General features: G+C 43.8%; 2 protein-coding genes across 6 annotated transcripts in view; one reads left to right on the top strand and one right to left on the bottom strand.

Annotated features, from left to right (window-relative positions):
* Positions 1-3,130, bottom strand: part of APAF1 (apoptotic peptidase activating factor 1) — an 89,608-nt gene extending 86,478 nt beyond the window's left edge. For 2 of the 3 annotated variants that reach the window (XR_008620471.2, XM_003832607.5), the window contains exon 1: positions 2,441-3,130. The gene's annotated coding sequence lies outside the window, so the exon portion shown is untranslated. The remainder of the gene's footprint in view (positions 1-2,440) is intronic. The other variant, XM_063593583.1, reaches the window with a different exon arrangement.
* A 61-nt stretch (positions 3,131-3,191) lies between these two features.
* IKBIP (IKBKB interacting protein) overlaps positions 3,192-17,728 on the top strand; it is a 31,271-nt gene continuing 16,734 nt past the window's right edge. Inside the window, exons 1-3 of one of the 3 annotated variants that reach the window (XM_008958049.5) lie at positions 3,192-3,346; positions 3,564-3,753; positions 13,901-14,018. In XM_008958049.5, the coding sequence (XP_008956297.3) occupies positions 3,196-3,346; positions 3,564-3,753; positions 13,901-14,018 (459 nt within the window). In that variant the 5' untranslated portion in view covers positions 3,192-3,195. Of the gene's footprint in view, positions 3,347-3,549; positions 3,754-13,900; positions 14,019-17,728 lie in introns of those variants that run through there. The other 2 variants (XM_034934326.3, XM_057299511.2) reach the window with 2 other exon arrangements.

Below are 17,728 nucleotides of genomic sequence, written 5' to 3'. Positions count from 1 at the left end.
TACATAATCTCACTAATAAACAAGAAACGTAAAAAGAACAAAACTGATTTTTTTTCCTTGGCAAAAATTTTTAAATGGACAAAACCCAGTGCTTGGAAAGGTATGAGAAAATGGCCATTCTTATGCACTAATTGGGGAAAGTAGAAAATGAATGCAATTTTTCTGGAAAGCAGTAAGATATGGAATTGTTTAAAATAAGCTTTCTCTCTAACCCAGAAATCCCATTTCTAAGGATTTACTTCAAGGAGACATTCAAATACATATGTAAAAATATCCACAAGGAGAATTAATCAGTTTCCAATCAGGTGTGGTAGCTCAAGCCTATAATCCCAGCACATTGGGAGGCTAGAGTAAAAAATAAAAAGAAAAAAGAATTAATGGAGGATGTTTCAGTGATGAACGCAACCTAAATGTCCATCATTCTGAATATAGATTTTAAAAATTAGGGTATGTATATAAAATGGAATATTATGCAGCCATTCAAAATTATGACACATATCTCCATGTATTGACATGGAAAGATGTTCATAATACTGCTGCTGAAAAAAAAAAAAAAAAAAAACAGAAACATGATCCCACATATAACACATAACGTGGGGGCCGGGCGCAGTGGCTCATGCCTGTAATCCCAGCACTTTGGGAGGCCGAGGCGAGTGGATCACGAGGTCAGGAATTCAAGACCATCCTGGCCAAGATGGTAAAACCCTGGCTCTACTAAAAACACAAAATTAGCCAGATGCAGTGGCAGGTGCCTGTAATCCCAGCTGCTCGGGAGGCTGAAGCAAGAGAACTGCTTGAACCAGGGCGGCAGAGGTTGCAGTGAGCCGAGACCACTCCACTGCACTCCAGCCTGGGCGACAGACTGAGACTCTGTCTCAAAAAAAAAAAACAAGTGTTGGTATCATATGAATATATATAGACGTTTAGAAGTTTATTCATCAAAATGTTTGAGTTACTTCTGAGTAGCAAAATTTGGGATTTCTCCCCCACCTTGTCTCATTTTTTTTTTTTTTTTTTTTTTTTAGTACAGACGGGGTTTCACCATGTTGACCAGGCTGGTCTTGAATTCCTGACCTCAGGTGATCCACCCGCCACAGCCTCCGAAAGTGCTGGGATTACACTTGTGAGCCCCACCATGCCCGGCCTCTACTGTCAATTTTTTTTAACACACATTATCATTTCTTACAATAAAATACTCCCTTTTTTAATTAAGATTGTATAAAATAGTGATTACATTGAAGTCAATATTAAGAGACTTCTTGTTTTCCTTATCAAACATAAGAGTGAATAGAGCATTGTTACTATTGAGTATTAGTTCTCATTCAAGGAGGATGTCAGCTCTAGGTCCTCCTTGCTAAACACATTTCCCACAAAGCAACAGGAAACACCTTCTGATGTGATTTCTCAGACCAGGAGGACATGAGGAAAGAATAACAGCCTTTATAGTAAAATACTTGACGTTTCTAGCAAGTTTATTTCAAATATAATGCAAATTTTTCCATGGGCATAAAACCCAGTTCACAATCTCTGCCAAGTTTTCAAAACATTAACAGAACTTTACACAATGTATAGAGTGAAAGAGTCTAAACGGGTTTATCAATTCATTCATTCAATACACATTTGTGCGCCTCCCTATATGTCAGACACCAAGACTACAGAAAAGATTGGGTCATTTGCCTGAAATAATTCACAGTCTAGACAAAGAAGAAAAAGAGAGAGAGAGTGGGAATGTGAATGCCCAAAGTGCAAAAACAGAGCACAAGTAACTTGGAGCTCACAGAAGGGGGCAATAATTATCAAGCTTCAATGACTGTTTTTGAAGTCACCAAATGTAGCACTTGGAAAAATAGGGACGGACGTAGGGCATTTGCCTATGCTTGTCAAGGCTTACAAAATGCCCAGCAGGGGCACAAAACTGATAAAAAGTTATTGATTGGAATCAAAACTCTCATTTTTTAAAATGTTAATAACGTTTTTGTCCTCTTAAACATAAAATGTTCCTCAATTTATAGTAATGAAATTCGATGTGAAAAAACAAGAATGTATGAATTTTTTAGGTGATGTCCAATAGCTAAGCAAATAAGACACTCTGGTTTTCTGAAACTAATTTCCAATTTCACCTAGTCCTGTTAAACTAAAATATGCAAATCTTAAATACGTTTTAAAACTGCACAACTTATCTGAACTAAGTCTCAAAACCTTTTGTAACCCACAACAAAATGGAAAGCCAAAACTCTTCGTGGACGTAAAACAGAAAACAGCGCACGTTTATCCACGAAAACCCCAAGTTTACTACTTCCTCATTACAGAATTTCTCTTCCTGGTACAGGAGCAGGATGGTTATCAAATATTCCATGTCCTCAAATTCTCAGTCCCTGAAATCAGCTACCGAGCCTCCAAAGAACCTGGCTCGGGGAGAAAAGCGAGGAGGTCAACTTACCCAAGCCTTTGCGCCTAGGTCTTACTGGGAAGGGCGGCACTGCCAGGACAAGACTGGGAGACTCCAGGCCGGTGGAGGGAAACGGCAACAGGAGTTTTCCACCGGGAATTAGGGGTGCAGGGCTCTGTCTCGTCACATACCCTTCGCCCCGGGGCAGGTCCGGGCCTCACAGGCGCCTCCCCTGGATCTCTGCAGCCCCGGGGCGCACGAAGACCCCCAGGGACCTCCGAAGGTTGGCGAGGTGGGCGTCCACCCAACGCAGCCTGACCCCACAGTCCCGGAGCGCCGCGGTGAGGCCCGGCCCACGGGCCGCCCTCCGGTGGACCCCACTCCTGGACACAAAGGGAGGAGGTCTTCCCGGCCTGTGGCGCCCTTCCCCCGACGGCGGCTGCACCCCGGAGGGAGCCCGGCGCTACTCCGGATGCCGCTGCGGCACCTCAAGTCTTCGCGGGTCGCCGACTGCCCAGACTCCCCACCTCTGGTTCTATCCCTTTTGCCCGGGATAGAGCAGTCACGTCCACTCGCTACCTCTTCTTCTCCGCCTCTGGACAGCGGAGCAGTCAAATCCCGCCGGATCCACCCAGCCCGGACGGCGCGCGCCCGCTTATGCAAATAAACACACCCCAAGCTCCAAGGGGCGGCCACCGCTGCCGCCGCGCACTCCTGCCACGGCTCGTGCCCGCGCGCGTAGAAGTGCCCGCCTACCCCGCGGACGGGGTGTGGCTAAGCCTCAGGGACGCGCCGCGTTCCCACCAATGCCGGACTCGGGCAGCGGCGGCGCGCCCGACGTGGCGCGCGCGACCCCTTCGTCCTGCCCCTCCTCCTCGGGTCCCGTCGGCCTGCGCGCGCCCGGGAGTTTGAATTTCCTCGGATTTGGAGCAATATCGCAGTGGAAGGCGCTGTGGGGTGAGGTCGCCGCCCACCTCTCCTAGGAGAACTATGGAGCTGGCAGCTGAAAGACTCAGTGAAGCAACGAGGATGGCGGGGAGAGGGAAGGGGCTGGGCTCTGGGCGGTGCCAAGTCTGTGAGGGGGCGCGGTCACCGCCCAGGGTTCCCACGAACGCCAAGGCGGCCACGTCCTGCTCCCCCTGGTGAAGAAGCTACCCTGGGCTTGTCGTCCTAGGGTCTCCAGACATGTCTGAGGTGAAGAGCCGGAAGAAGTCGGGGCCCAAGGGAGCCCCTGCTGCGGAGCCCGGGAAGCGGAGCGAGGGCGGGAAGACCCCCGTGGCCCGGGGCAGCGGAGGCGGGGGCTGGGCAGACCCCCGAACGTGCCTGAGCCTGCTGTCGCTGGGGACGTGCCTGGGCCTGGCCTGGTAAGTGGACGCGAGGCTGCCTGGGCCGGCCTCCTGTGGGCCCCCTGCTGTTTGGGCTCCCACCCGGCTCAACATCCTGCCGGAGGTGATCCAACCTCCCAGACCTGGGCCTTCTGTGCCTCTGTCTTGACCCCAAAGGAAGGAAACAGCCCAGCCTTGTTTTTCCCTTTCGGGCGTTTCTTGTATCTCATTTTCCCCCGTGCTGGTAGCATGCCCCTATCGCTCAGAAGGAGTTGAGGCTAAGGTTTGGGAACGAGCCATTTGTTAAGAGCTGCAGATTCGGCCACGCTTTCTGAAGCTCCCGCTACACGTCGGAAGCGTTCACGTTGTTATAAACCGTTACTTCCTGTCCGCTGTGCCCCATTCCGGGACACATCTGCCCCACCCTACTCACCCCATAAATACCTAATGGAAATACTTGCAACCTTAAAACAGATCATTATGTTTGGAGACCGAGGCAGGTGGATCACTTGAGGTCAGGAGTTCGAGACTAGCCTGGCCAACATGGTGAAACCCCATCTCTACCAAAAATACGAATAATCAGCCGGGCGTGGTGGCGGGCGCCTGTAGTCCCAGTTCCTCCGGAGGCTGAGGCAGGAGAATCGCTTGAACCCGGGAGGCGGAGGTTGCTATGAGCCAAGATCACACCACTGCACTCCAGCCTGGGCGACCGAGCGAGACTCCGTCTCAAAAAAAAAAAAAAAAAGAAAAAAAAAAAAAAAAAAAGAAAACCATACCATTATGATCCCAAAGGAGCAAACGTTATAGTAGCAGAGCTTGGAGGAGTGCTCATATTTTGATCACCGTGCATGCATTATGAATTTAAGGTCTTTTATTAAGTAAGTTACAGATTGAATATGGTAAAGCTACAAAAACATAGCACTTGTGTTCACTTAAAACTAACCAGTTGCAGTTTTAAAATCAGGTAAATGGCGATATATTGGTGTCATTAGGAAAAATGAATATTAGAAATAACCTTAAAACCAACTCGTAAAAAAAGAAAAAAGAAAAAAACCAACTTGTGAGTTTTATTTTCCCAGTCTTTTTTTTTCTGGGGGGAGGAGGGAATAGCCCATTTCATTTTAATAAGATTGGCATCTTAATAGAATTTTTCTCCATTTTTCATTCATGTGTAAAGTTATTTAGTAAGACTGTTGTTAATCTTCCAGAGTGATAGAATTTTAGAAGAGACCCTGGACATCTAGACATTTTTTATGCTATTACATATGGAATTATACTTTACTGGTGACTCATCCCAAATAGTGTATTTTTCAGAGTTAAAAGATTTGTTACGGCTGGGCGCGGTGGCTCACACCTGTAATCCCAGCACTTTGGGAGGCCGAGGTGGGCAGATCATGAGGTCAGGAGTTCAAGACCAGGCTGGCCAACATGGTGAAACCCTGTCTCTACAAAAAATACAGAAATTAGCCAGGCTTGGTGGCACAAACCTGCAATCCCAGCTATTCAGGAGGCTGAGGCAGGAGAATCACTCGAACTGGGGAGGTGGAGGTTGCAGTGAGCTGGGATCGTGCCATTGCACTCCAGCCTGGGCAACAGAGCGAGACTCCGTCTCAAAAAACAAACAGACAGACAAAATTTTGTCACAATAAAGTGATTAAACGCCTTCTTCAAAAACAATAGAATTGTCAGCCTGCCGGCAGTGGCTCATGCCTGTACTCCCAGCACTTTGGGAGGCCAAGGTGGGTGGATCACCTGAGGTCAGGAGTTTGAGACCAGCCTGGCCAACATAGCAAAACCCCGTGTCTACTAAAAATACAAAAAAGCCAGGCATGGTGGCATGCTCCTGTAATCCCAGCTACTCAGGAGGCTGAGGCAGGAAAATCACTTGAACCCAAGAGGCGGAGGTTGCAGTGAGCCGAAATGGTGCCACTGCACTCCAGCCTGCAGGATGGAGCAAAACTCCTTCTCAAAAAAAAAAAAAAAAAAAAAAAAAAAAAGCAGATAGCATTATTTATTTTACTAATACGGAATATGTTAATTTTGATCTGAAAGGAATAAATGTACTGAATTTACTGTTTTAAATAAATGGCTCTTATGCCTTAAAATGCTTGACCTTCTTTAAGTAAATTGAAAAAAAAAACCTTTTTGGGCCAGGTGCAGTGGCTTGCGCCTGTAATCCTAGCACTTTGGGAGGCCGAGGCAGGCGAATCACTTGAGGTCAGGAATTTGAGACCAGCCTGTCCAACATGGTGAAACCCTATCTCTACCAAAAATACAAAAATTAGCTGGGCCTGGTGTAATCCCAGCTACTCAGAGGTTGAGGCAGGAGAATCACTTGAACCTGGGAGGTGGAGATTGCAGTGAGCCAAGATCTGCTACTGCACTCCAGCCTGGATAACAGAGCGAGACTTCGCCTAAATAAATAAGTAACCTTTTGTGTTTTGGGAAAGTTAGTTACTATCCTGGGATAAGCTTTAATAGAAAACTAAACTTTATGGGAATAAAATTTCCCTCACATCAGGAATTTGCTGTTAGTGATTCCTGTATTAAATTGTAATGAATGTATTACATTCATTAGGAAGATTTAATTTGAACTATGTTTGCAAAATGATAACACAATGCTATATCAAAAATAATTTTGGGGGCCAGACCCAGTGGTTCATGCCTATAATCCCAACACTTTGGGAAACTGAGGCGAGAGAATTGCTTGAGTCCAGGAGTTTGAAACCAGCCTGGGAAACATAGTGAGACCGTGTCTACGAAAAATTTTTAAATATTAGCCAAGTGTGGTGGCATTCGCCTGTAGTCCCAGGTACTTGGGAGGCTGAGGTGAGAAGATAGCTTGAGTCTGGGAAGTCAAAGCTGCAGTAACCCATGATTATACCACTGTGCTCCAGCCTGAGAGACAGAGCAAGACCCTGTCTCTCTAAAATGTATGTATTATATGTATTTTTTATGGGCAGATTCTATATTATTTAAATAGTTGCCTCTTAGTTGCTCTTGTGAAATCTTTTGCTGCAAAAATTGAAGCAAATGTACTTTGGTTGCTGTTTATCACAAAATATCTATTCATAGTAAATTTTGAAATAAAAATATATCCCCATAAGACATTTCTAAACATTTTCCAGATAAAAAGCAAGTATTTGGCATCTTAAAATACTTAAAAGCTCACTAGAATTTTGACAAAGCCATTGAGATCTTTACCACTAAAACACGTAATTCAGCATCTAAAAGTCGGTCTATCAAATCTTTATTAAATGCTTTCCGTACTGACACGGCCCTGGTGGTTAAAATACAAGTGCATATGTGTGCCTGTCTGTGTACTCTTAAATACTGCTTACTCTCACTCTTCATCTGATTAAGTTGGAGGGAAAAAATCTGAACCCTTCCACTGCCCAAGAAGGATTTCAAGGAATCACACTATATCATTGTCTTCAGACCATTTCCTATGTGGAAAGAAAAGAGAAATAATACATAAGAAACCTAAAAGTGTGTTGCTTTAATATCTTCTCTCTGCTAAATAAAGGCCTGATAGGCCAGGTGTGGTGGCTTCCACCTGTAATCCCAGCACTTTGGGAGGCCGAGTTGGGCAGATCTTGAGCTCAGGAGTTCAAGACCAGCCTGGGCAACATGGTAAAACCCTGTCTCTACAAAAAATACAAAAAATTAGCCAGGCATGGTGGCGCATGCCTGTAGTCCCAGCTACTTGGGGGGTTGAGGTTGGAGGATTGCTTGAGCCCCGGAATTTGAGGTTTCAGTGAGCTTTGATTGCACCACTGCACTCAGCCTGGGTGACAAAGTGAGACCCTGCAAAAAAAAAAAAAGGCCTGATATATCCTATGTCATCTTGACAATAAACACTGGAGATAAGTTGCCCAAACCCATATGGCTTGAGTGTCAGTTTGCATAGCTCTTTTCTAAACTCTTATAGAAATTTTTCAGGTAAGAATTGAGGTGATTCTACTTTCAGAAAGTTAAAAAGTTGTTAAATTACTAAACAAGACACAAAACCTGTCACTCATGCTTATTACATAGAAATTTAATCAGCTGGAATTTCCATTGTGAAAATTTTGTTTCTTATGGAAACTTCAATAGATTTTTTAATTGCTTTTTTGTTTTGTTTTGTTTTGTTTTGTTTTGTTTTGAGAGATGGAGTTTTGCTCTTGTTGCCCAGGCTGGAGTGCAGTGGCGCAATCTCAGCTCACCGCAACCTCCATCTCCACCTCCACCTCCCAGGTTCAAGCAATTCTCCTGCCTCAGCCTCCCGAGTAGCTGGGATTACAGGTGTGCGCCACCACGCCCAGGTAATTTTGTATTTTTAGTAGAGACAGGGTTTCTCCATTGGTCAAGCTGGCGTCAAACTCCCAACCTCAGGTGATCTGTCCACCTCAGCCTCCCAAAGTGCTGGGATTACAGGCGTGAGCCACCGCGCCTGGCCTAAATTGCCTTTATAAAAGTTTTTTATAGTATCTGTTATAATTATGTACAAAAAGTCAAAAGCTCTTTAAGCAAGTTGTGTAACTCTGGTTTTTGTTTTAATTATCCAATATAATTTTCTCTATAAATCATACTGTAAAACCTTGGCTAACTCCATTTCCAGCTTTTTTCTTTGTGTTAGTAGAGTTTTATCTAAAAGACAAGCGTATAATTTAAATGTCCTGCTTCTTAAAAATGGAATATGGTCAAGGTTTTCTTGAAAACTAGGTATTGTGCTAAAACTGAGGCTATAGATGGTATGAAACATAGGGCTAAATGGGTACTGACCCTAATAGTGGCCCTGGAACTTCTTTCCTTGCAGAAGGTCCATAACAGCTTCCTTTGGTTATTTGCCTCTTTTTCATTATTAAGCTGAAATAGAGCCAGAGGAAATCCTGAATTTGTAAGTCCTCAGTCAGCTGTCTGCCACCATTTAACGTTCCTAAAGGAGCTATTCAGAGGCAACACACACCATTAATTACCACCATGCACTGTAGGAAAATGTAAACCATTCATTATCACAGGACCCTAGATAGATCTGTATGAGGTCTCTATAGACTGCAATGGCTCATGAAGGAGTCAGGAAGATTCTTTTTGTAAGGCCTACACTAAAAGTAGCCTGGGTCCCTTTCTCCTGTATCTCACTCTTCCACAAGGCCATATGATATGATAGTGAGAAGAGGTCCAAAAACAAGAGTTATTTTTATTTAGTGATTTATAAGTGGTCTAATCCATCTATTCCATCCTTCATATGCCATAAACACAACCCAGTTTATACTTAGTGTTCAAAGGGGGACAGGCCTGGGGCTTCTATCAAGTGCAAGTGGTCGGGAACCCTGCTTCTCTTATGCAATCATAGGCATGTAGGAAGGATGGAAGAGTAGCTGCACAAAGTAGTCCAAAAGAAAGATAGCTGGTCTTGTTGACGGGCACCTGTAATCCCAGCTAGCTGGGAGGCTGAGGCAGAAGAATCACTTGAACCCAGGAGGCGGAAGTTGCAGTGAGCCGAGATCACACCACTGCACTTCAGCCTGGACAACAGAGTGAGACTCCATCTCCAAAAAGAGAAAAAAAAGGGGCCACAGTACTTAAAGGAAATAGCTGATGTGCTATGGCTCTATTGTTCCAGGAGCTTTTATAAATAGCAATAACTAATGTCTACAATAACTCGGCCAGGCATGGTGGCTCACACTTATAATCCCAGCATTTTAGGAGGCCAAGGCGAGAGGATCGCTTGAGCCCAGGGAGTTTGACCTGCAGTGAACTATGATTGTGTCACTGTAGACCTCTTCCTCTTCAGCTGCCTCAAAAAACAAACAAACAAACAAACAAACAAAATAGCCAGATCTCCTCTCTACAGAATTTTTTTTTTTAATTAGCCGGTGGTGGTAATGTACCTGTGGTCCTAGCTACTTGAGAGGCTGAGGTGGGAGAATCACTTGAGCCCAGGAGTTCAAGGCTGCAGTAAGCTATGATCAGGCTACTGTACTCCAGCCTGGGTAACAGAATGAGACCTTGTCGAAAAACAAACTACAACCCTATAAAGTATTGGCTGGGTGCTCTGGCTCACACCTAGAATCCCAACAGTTTGGGAGGCCAAGGCAGGAGGATCACTTGAGCCCAGGAGTTCAAGACAAGACTGGGCAACATAGGAAGACCCCCATCTCTATAAAAAATTAGCCAGGCATTATGGCACACGCCTGTGTTCCCAGCTACTCAGGAGGCTGAGGGGGTAGGATGGATTGGGCCTGGGAGGCTACAGTGAGCCATGATCACACCACTGCACTCCAGCCTGGGAAATAGAGTGAGATCTTGTCTTTAAAAAATAAGATTAAAATAAGGTATTATCCCCACTTCACAGATGAGGAAACGTCAAAGTTATTTAACTTGCCCAAAGTGGTTATACAGCTTAGTAAATGGCAGAGCTAAGGCAGTCCAGTCACCCACCTAATCAGTATGATTCGTTGCCTCCATTTGATATTAATCCCCAACAAAAGGCCAAGATCCTAGAAATAGAAATCCCCAAGTCCAGAATTACTTATAGTTCTTTTCTTCCTTCTACTTGAAGGTATACCCTTTAGCAGACCCTAATTGCTTGTTTTTCACTCTCATCTAAATGGGAAGACTGGGAACTGCTCTTACTAGAATATGCCCCTGACTCATAAAAAGGAAATAAAGGACCTTATACCCTAACATGGATGCCAGTTTGAAAGCTTAGTTTTTCAGATCTGAAGCAGCTTTCTCAGCATATTTTCTTGACTTCTAGAAAATCAGTCATCTAGGCTGGGTGCGGTGGCTCACGCCTGTAATCACTTGAACCTGGGAGGTGGAGGTTGCAGTTAGCCAAGATCATGCCACTGCACTCCAGCCTAGGCAGCAGAGCGAGACCCTGTCTCAAAAAAAGGAAAGAAAGAAAAAAGCCGGGCGCGGTGGCTCACGCCTGTAATCCCAGCACTTTGGGAGGCTGAGGCAGGCAGAACACGAGGTCAAGAGATCGAGACCATTCTGGCCAACATGGTGAAACCCCATCTCTACTAAAAATACAAAAATTAGCTGGGTGTGTTGGCACACGCCTGTAGTCCCAGCTACTCGGGAGGCTGAGGCAAGAGAATCACTTGAACTCGGGAGGCAGAGGTTGCAGTAAGCCAAAATCGTGCCACTGCACTCCAGCCTGGCGACAGAGTGAGACTCCATCTCAAAAAAAACAAAAAGAAAGAAAAATCAATCATCTTCTTTAATGTTAAATGAATTAATATTTATCAAGTACTTAGAATAGTGTCTGGCACAAATAAGGGAAAAATAAAATATATTTTAACGCAGCACAGCACATATCACTTCATTTTTTTCATCACTAGTGCTGAGTCAGCTTTGTACTTTTTTCTTATATGCACCGTTCACATGTAGCAAGGATGAATTTTTTTTATTTTAGTAAGAAGCTAATCAAAAAAAACTACTAATTATCAGAGATGATATTTCCACTAACATGACACAGGTTGTGTTTAAAGCTTGAATTTGAAAAGAAGTTCTGAGAAAGTTCATTAATGTATTTTTTGTAATGAATCAACCTTCATACGAAAGTCTCTTATAATAATGATTTCATTCTGAATAAACTCGCTAATCTATAGTATAGATCTATGGTGGAGTATTGGATAATAAAACTAGTCCCTGAAATGAACTGTGTTTCTTCTTTTACTTTTTTTTTTCCCCCCTGGCAGGGAGGGACAGGAAGGCGTGAGGAGGGCAACTCTTATTTCTTTAGGGTGGTCTCTTTCTTAATAGGGTCTCTATCTGCTGGTCTTAGATATCCAGTACTCTGGGGGGAAAAAAAAATCCTAAAAGCCAGAAATGAAACAGCCAATGAAAAAAGAATTATGTTCACCCTTCCATCTCAGAGAATTAGGATAATAGTGTTTTCTAATAACCAGAAGCTTTAAAGGTTCCTATTAATTTAAACACAGGAGAAAAGTCAATCTGTGCTAATAATGTAACCTGGGATCCCATATAATAGAAATTAGCCAGCATCATCAAAAGAAATTTATTTCCTCCAGTATTGTAAACATTTGTCTAATTTAGCTTTGGACAGTTTTGTAGCTACGGTTAGCCTAATGATGCCATTTATGAATTCAAAGCATTACCACTTTTGCAAGGATGCACAAAGTTCAGATAACTGCATTTACTCAGAAAAGTCTTTCACCTCTCCATTAATCCTTGGGATCTTTAAATGATTGCCTTTCAGTGGAAATGAATTTCACAAAACATGGTCAGTCAGTATGGTTCTAAGTTTGGCTGTGCACTTAGATTACCTGAGAAGCTGTTGAGTTTCCAACATCCAAGCCACATCCCAAGCCAATTAAATCAGAATCTTTGTGAGACCCAGGCATCAGATTTGTTAAAGCTGCCAGGTTATTACAATATGTAGCAAAGCTTTTGAACCACTTGTCTCAGGACTGTGTTTAGGCAGGTACTTATGGTTCTGCTCCATTGCGTTTTGATGACTCAATATGCAAAGAATTTCAAGTGTTTTTTTCTGAGCCTAAAGAATTGAGTTAAAGTAGACAAAATGGTATTGGATCCAAGACAATTCTTTTGTGCTTGCTCATTTCAAATCCTGTATAAACAGATGTTGATTTGTTGTTTTGAAGATTGAGATAGCTTTTTGGGCTTCCACCCATAATGAAGAATAAACTCCAATTTTAGAGTGACATCTCAAGTACACGTATACGAGTCACATCACTGAGTATAACCAATTGTGCAGTTTATACACTTTGCACTGATTGTGATCTATTGTCACTTTGGCAATGGCTTTTTTCTATTTTCATACCTCTTTTCACACCTCCTGCTATTTTGCAACTTCTAATTACTATCACTTCTCTCTTCTACTCCACTGCTTTTTATCAGTCTACTCTTCTACATTTCAGTTTTAAAATACTTTTTTATAGACGACTCTTGTTTCGCCTACATTTCAGCATAAAAACACCTATTTTCTAGATATTACCCAATCATGGCCTTGTGAAAAACAGTAGAGATCAAAGATCTTGTTCTAAATTTTTCACTTTGTCCTCCTCTAAAATATTTCTTGTGCATGCATCTATTACAGATATCACACCATCTTATTTGGTGGGCTGTGAATTGTGAACAAGGGCAGTGCTTTACTCATCTTTGCATGAGTTAAACCAGTACCTACCACATGAAAATCTGTCAAAAGAAACTGATAAAAGCTGCATCTAGGCTGGGCATGTTGACCCACACTTGTAATCCCAGCGCTTTGGGAGGCTGAGGGGAGGATCACTTGAGGCCAGGAATTCAAGACCACCTTGGGGCTGGGCACAGTGGCTCACGCCTGTAATCCTAGCACTTTGGGAGGCCAAGGCGGGCAGATCACTGGTCAGGAGTTCGAAACCAGCCTAGCCAACATGGTGAAACCCCATCTCTACTAAAAATATTAAAAAATTGGTGGAGCGTGGTGGCAGGTGCCTTTAATCCCAGCTAATTGGGAGGCTGAGGAGGAGAATCGCTTGAACCCAGGAGGCAAAGGTTGCAGTGAACCGAGATCGTGCCATTGCACTCCAGCCTGGGCAACAAGAGCGAAACTCCATCTAAAAAAAAAAAAAAAATACCGGGCGTGGTGGCTCACGCCTGTAATCCCAGCACTTTGGGAGGCCAAGGCAGGTGGATCACAAGGTCAGGAGATCGAGAGCATCCTGGCTAACACAGTGAAACCCCGTCTTTACTAAAAATACAAAAAATTAGCCAGGCGTGGTGGCAGGCGCCTGTAGTCGTAGCTACTTGGGAGGCTGAGGCAGGAGAATAACGTGAACCCAGGAGGCGGAGCTTGCAGTGAGCCTAGATCGCGCCACTGCACTCCAGCCTGGGCGACAGAGTGAGACTCCATCTCAAAAAAAAAAAAAAAGGCTAAAGACCACCTTGGGCAACATAGCGAGATGGACAGTCCTAGCTATTTGGGAGGTTGAAGTAAGAGGATCACTTGAGCCCAGGAGTTCAAGGCTGCAGTGAGCTATGATTGTGACACTGCATTCCAGCCTGGGTGACAGAGTGAGACCCTGTGTGAAGAAAAAAAAAAAAAAAAAACCTACAGCTACCCATACCAGAATTTATGTTGTTCTTAACAGAATTGGGTATAATTCTCCTTTGAAATTCGGATTTAAATGGATATGAATTGGAGAATAGTGATTTTTCTTTTCTTTTCCAGGTTTGTATTTCAGCAGTCAGAAAAATTTGCAAAGGTGGAAAACCAATACCAGTTACTGAAACTAGAAACCAATGAATTCCAACAACTTCAAAGTAAAATCAGTTTAATTTCAGAAAAGGTAATCATTAATTGGCTTATCTGGGACGGTTTTTCCATTTTACTACCCCACTATCATTTCTCTATCCCAGCTCAGAATTTCTTTCTTCCTGCCTTTTAGACCATCACTATTTTAACTCTCACTGATCTTCCTACCTCTTGACATTCTCCCTCTGAGCCATTTTGACTCAGATTGCATTTTGAGGGGCAAGGATTTTTTAATATGATAATTTCTAGTATTGAAAAAGACCAATTTGTTCATATTAGCATGATGTTAATTTTCTACTTAAGTGTCAGGTATCTAGAGCATTGAAAATATGGTTGATCATGTCTACAGCCATACCACCCTGAACGCGCTCGATCTCATCTGAAAACATGGTTGATCTTTGGACATAAAATTAGAATATGAATAGCACTTATTGGGAAAAGATCTATCCATTTTTTCCCTTACTTTTTGCTTTTTAAGGATATATGTACATGCATTTAAGAATGGCTAGCCTAGGCTGGGAGTAGTGGCTCATGCCTTTAATCCCAGCACTGTGGGAGGCTGAGCCAGGCAAATCACTTGAGGTCAGGAGTTAGGAGACCAGCCTGGCCAACATGGTGAAACCCCATCTCTACTAAAAATACAAAAATTAGCTGGGCGTGGTGCACACGCCTGTAATCCCAGCTACTTGGGGGGCTGAGACAGGAGAATCTCTTGAACCTGGGAGGTGGAGGTTGCAGTGAGCCGAGATCACACCACTGCACTGTAGCCTGGGCTATAGAGCGAGGATCCGTCTCAAAAAAAAAAAAAAAAAAAAAAAAAGAATTAAAAAAAAAAGAACGGCTAGCCTAAAAGTAACTATTTGTCCTGTAGCCAAATAAGAATTCCAATGAAAATTAAAATAATACCATGTCTATATTGTGTTCCTTCAAGTTGCTGATTTCTACCAGATGCATTATTACTGTGATTCTTAGAAATGTGAGACAAATAAACATTTTTGTAACTCCCACACCTCTCAGGAGAAAGTCAAAGTCAGCTGTGATCAATAAGGCATCATGTAGGCCTTTTCTGGGTACCAGGGACCAAGCTATCATTGGGAAATATGGCTTTTTGTTCATTTATTCATTCACTAAACCTTTGCTCATGTCACAAGGTAAGCAAGGACCTGTGCTTGGCACCAGGGTGGGTAAGGATGTTGTAAAAATAGAGATGAAATGGAGCATCTAAGTCCCTGCAGCCCGATGCACAGGATGAGCATATAATCCTCCAGAAGAGAAAAGCCATGGAGGAAAATTAAGTATCCCTCACAAATGCCAGGGGATTCCGTGGATGGTGAGTGTAAGGGATTTGGGGAAGGAGCTGCAAAGGAGTTGGTATTTTCACATAGGGCTGAAATTGGAATCTGAGCCAGGCGTAGTGGCTCATGCCTGTAATCCCAGCACTTTGGGAGGCCAAGGCAGGCGGATCACCTTGAGGTCAGGAGTTCGAGACCAGATTGGCCAACATGGCGAAACCCTGTCTCTACTAAAAATACAAAAATATTAGCTGAGCATGGTGGTTCATGCCTGTAATCCCAGCTACTTGGGAGGCTGATGTATGAGAATTGCTTGAACCTGGGAGGCAGAGGTTTCAGAAGTGAGCTGAGATCACACCACTGCACTCCAGCCTGGGCAACAGAGTGAGACTTTGTCCCAAAAAAAAAAAAAAAAAATTGGAATCTGGTTGTAGCTGTTGGGGGAACTCTAACATACCATTAGAAGAAATCCCAGGGGCAAGAAACTTCATATATATATATATATATGTATATATATATATATGTGTATATATATATATATATATATTTTTTTTTTTTTTTTTTTGAGATAGAGTCTCTCCCTGTCATCCCAGCTCTCACTCTGTCATCCAGGCTGGAGTGCAGTGTTGGAATAACAGCTCAACCTCCCAGGCTCAAGCACTCCTCCCAACTCAGCCTCCCAAGTAACTGGGACTAACAGGCACGCCACTGCACCCAGCTAATTTTTTTTTCTTTAATTTTTTGGAGAGACGGGGTCTTGCTACATTGCCCAGGCTGGTATCAAACTCCTGGCCTCAAATGACCTTTCTGCCTCTGCCTCCCAAAGAATTGATATTACAAGTGTGAGCCACTGTGCCTTGCCAAAACTTCACATATTTAATTAAAAGCTATTGAAGGCCGGATGCGGTGGCTCATGCCTGTAATCCCAGCACACTGGGAGGCCGAAGCAGGCAGATCACGAGGTCAGGAGTTTGAGATCAGCCTGGCCAACATGGTGAAACCCCATCTCTACTAAAAATACAAAAATTAGCTGGGCGTGGTGGCGGGCACCTGTAATCCCAGCTACTCGGGAGGCTGAGGCAGGAGAATCACTTGAACCTGGGAGGTGGAGGTTGCAGTGAGCTGAGATCGCGCCATTGTGCTCCAGCCTGGGCAACAGAGTGAGACTCCATCTCAATAAATAAATAAATATAAATAAAAGCTATTGAAAACTTATTTTGAACAAGATTTCTCCTTTTTTTTTTTCTTTTTTTTTTTTGTGGGGGAGGTCGGGGGTGGTACAGAGTTTCACTTTTCTCATCCAGGCTGGAGTACAATGGCTCGATCTTGTCTCACTGCAACCTCCGCCTCCCGGGTTCAAGTGATTCTCCTGCCTCAGCCTCCCGAGTAGCTGGGACTACAGGTGTGTACCACCACACCTGGCTAATTTTTGTATTTTTGGTAGAGACGGGGTTTCACCTTGTTGGCCAGGCTGGGCACGGTGGCTCACACCTGTAATCCCAGCACTTTGGGGGGCTGAGGTGGGTGGATCACCTGAGGTCAGGAATTCAAGACCAGCCTGGCCAACATGATGAAACCCCATCTCTACTAAAAACACAAAAATTAGCAGGGCATGGTAGCGTGTGTCTGTAGTCCCAGCTACTCAGGAGGCTGAGGCAGGAGAATCGCTTAAACCGGGGAGGCAGAGGTCACAGTGAGCCGAGATTGCACCACTGCACTCCAGCCTGGGCAACAAAGTGAGACTCCATCTCAAAAAAAAAGCTTTTGAAGCAGATTTTTAAAATATCATTATAGAATCCAAAAAATATTCAGTCTTGGCCAGGCGTGGTGGCTCACACCTGTAATCCCAGCACTTTGGGAGGCCAAGGCAGGTGGATCACCTGAGGTCAGAAGTTCAGGACCAGCCTGACCAACATGGAAAAACCCCATCTCTACTAAAAATACAAAAAATTACCTGGGCGTGATGGTGCATGCCTGTAATCCCAGCTACTGGGGAGGCTTAGGTAGGAGAATTACTTGAACCTAGGAGGTGGAGGTTGTGGTGAGCCAAGATCATGCCATTGCACTCCAGCCTGGGCAACAAGAGCGAAACTCCGTCTCAAAAAAAAAAAAGAAAAGAAAAAAAAGAAATATTCAGTCTTTTCGTAGCTTTTTCTCCCATTCTGCCCTGGGAGTAATTTAATAAGAGGTCCCTTTTCACAAAGGTGGCCCTAAAGGGCAGCATAACCCAGATGGAGGGGAAAACAGCTAGACATGGACACCCATCCCAACTGTGTGACCTTGGACAAATCACTATAACTTATCTTCGTCTCTATTTCATCATTTATTAAGTGAGAAATAATATTTTTATAAAGATCAGATGAGATATACAGTAAGTCCTCAACGTCATCAATAGGTTCCTGGTCATCAATAGGTTCCTGGAAACTACGATTTTAAGTGAAGTGTATAATGA

Source organism: Pan paniscus, chromosome 10 (genome assembly GCF_029289425.2).
Source record: "Pan paniscus chromosome 10, NHGRI_mPanPan1-v2.0_pri, whole genome shotgun sequence".
Lineage (NCBI taxonomy): Eukaryota > Metazoa > Chordata > Mammalia > Primates > Hominidae > Pan > Pan paniscus.
Note: the sequence above shows the minus strand (reverse complement) of the source record. Positions and strands in the feature narration are given on the sequence as shown.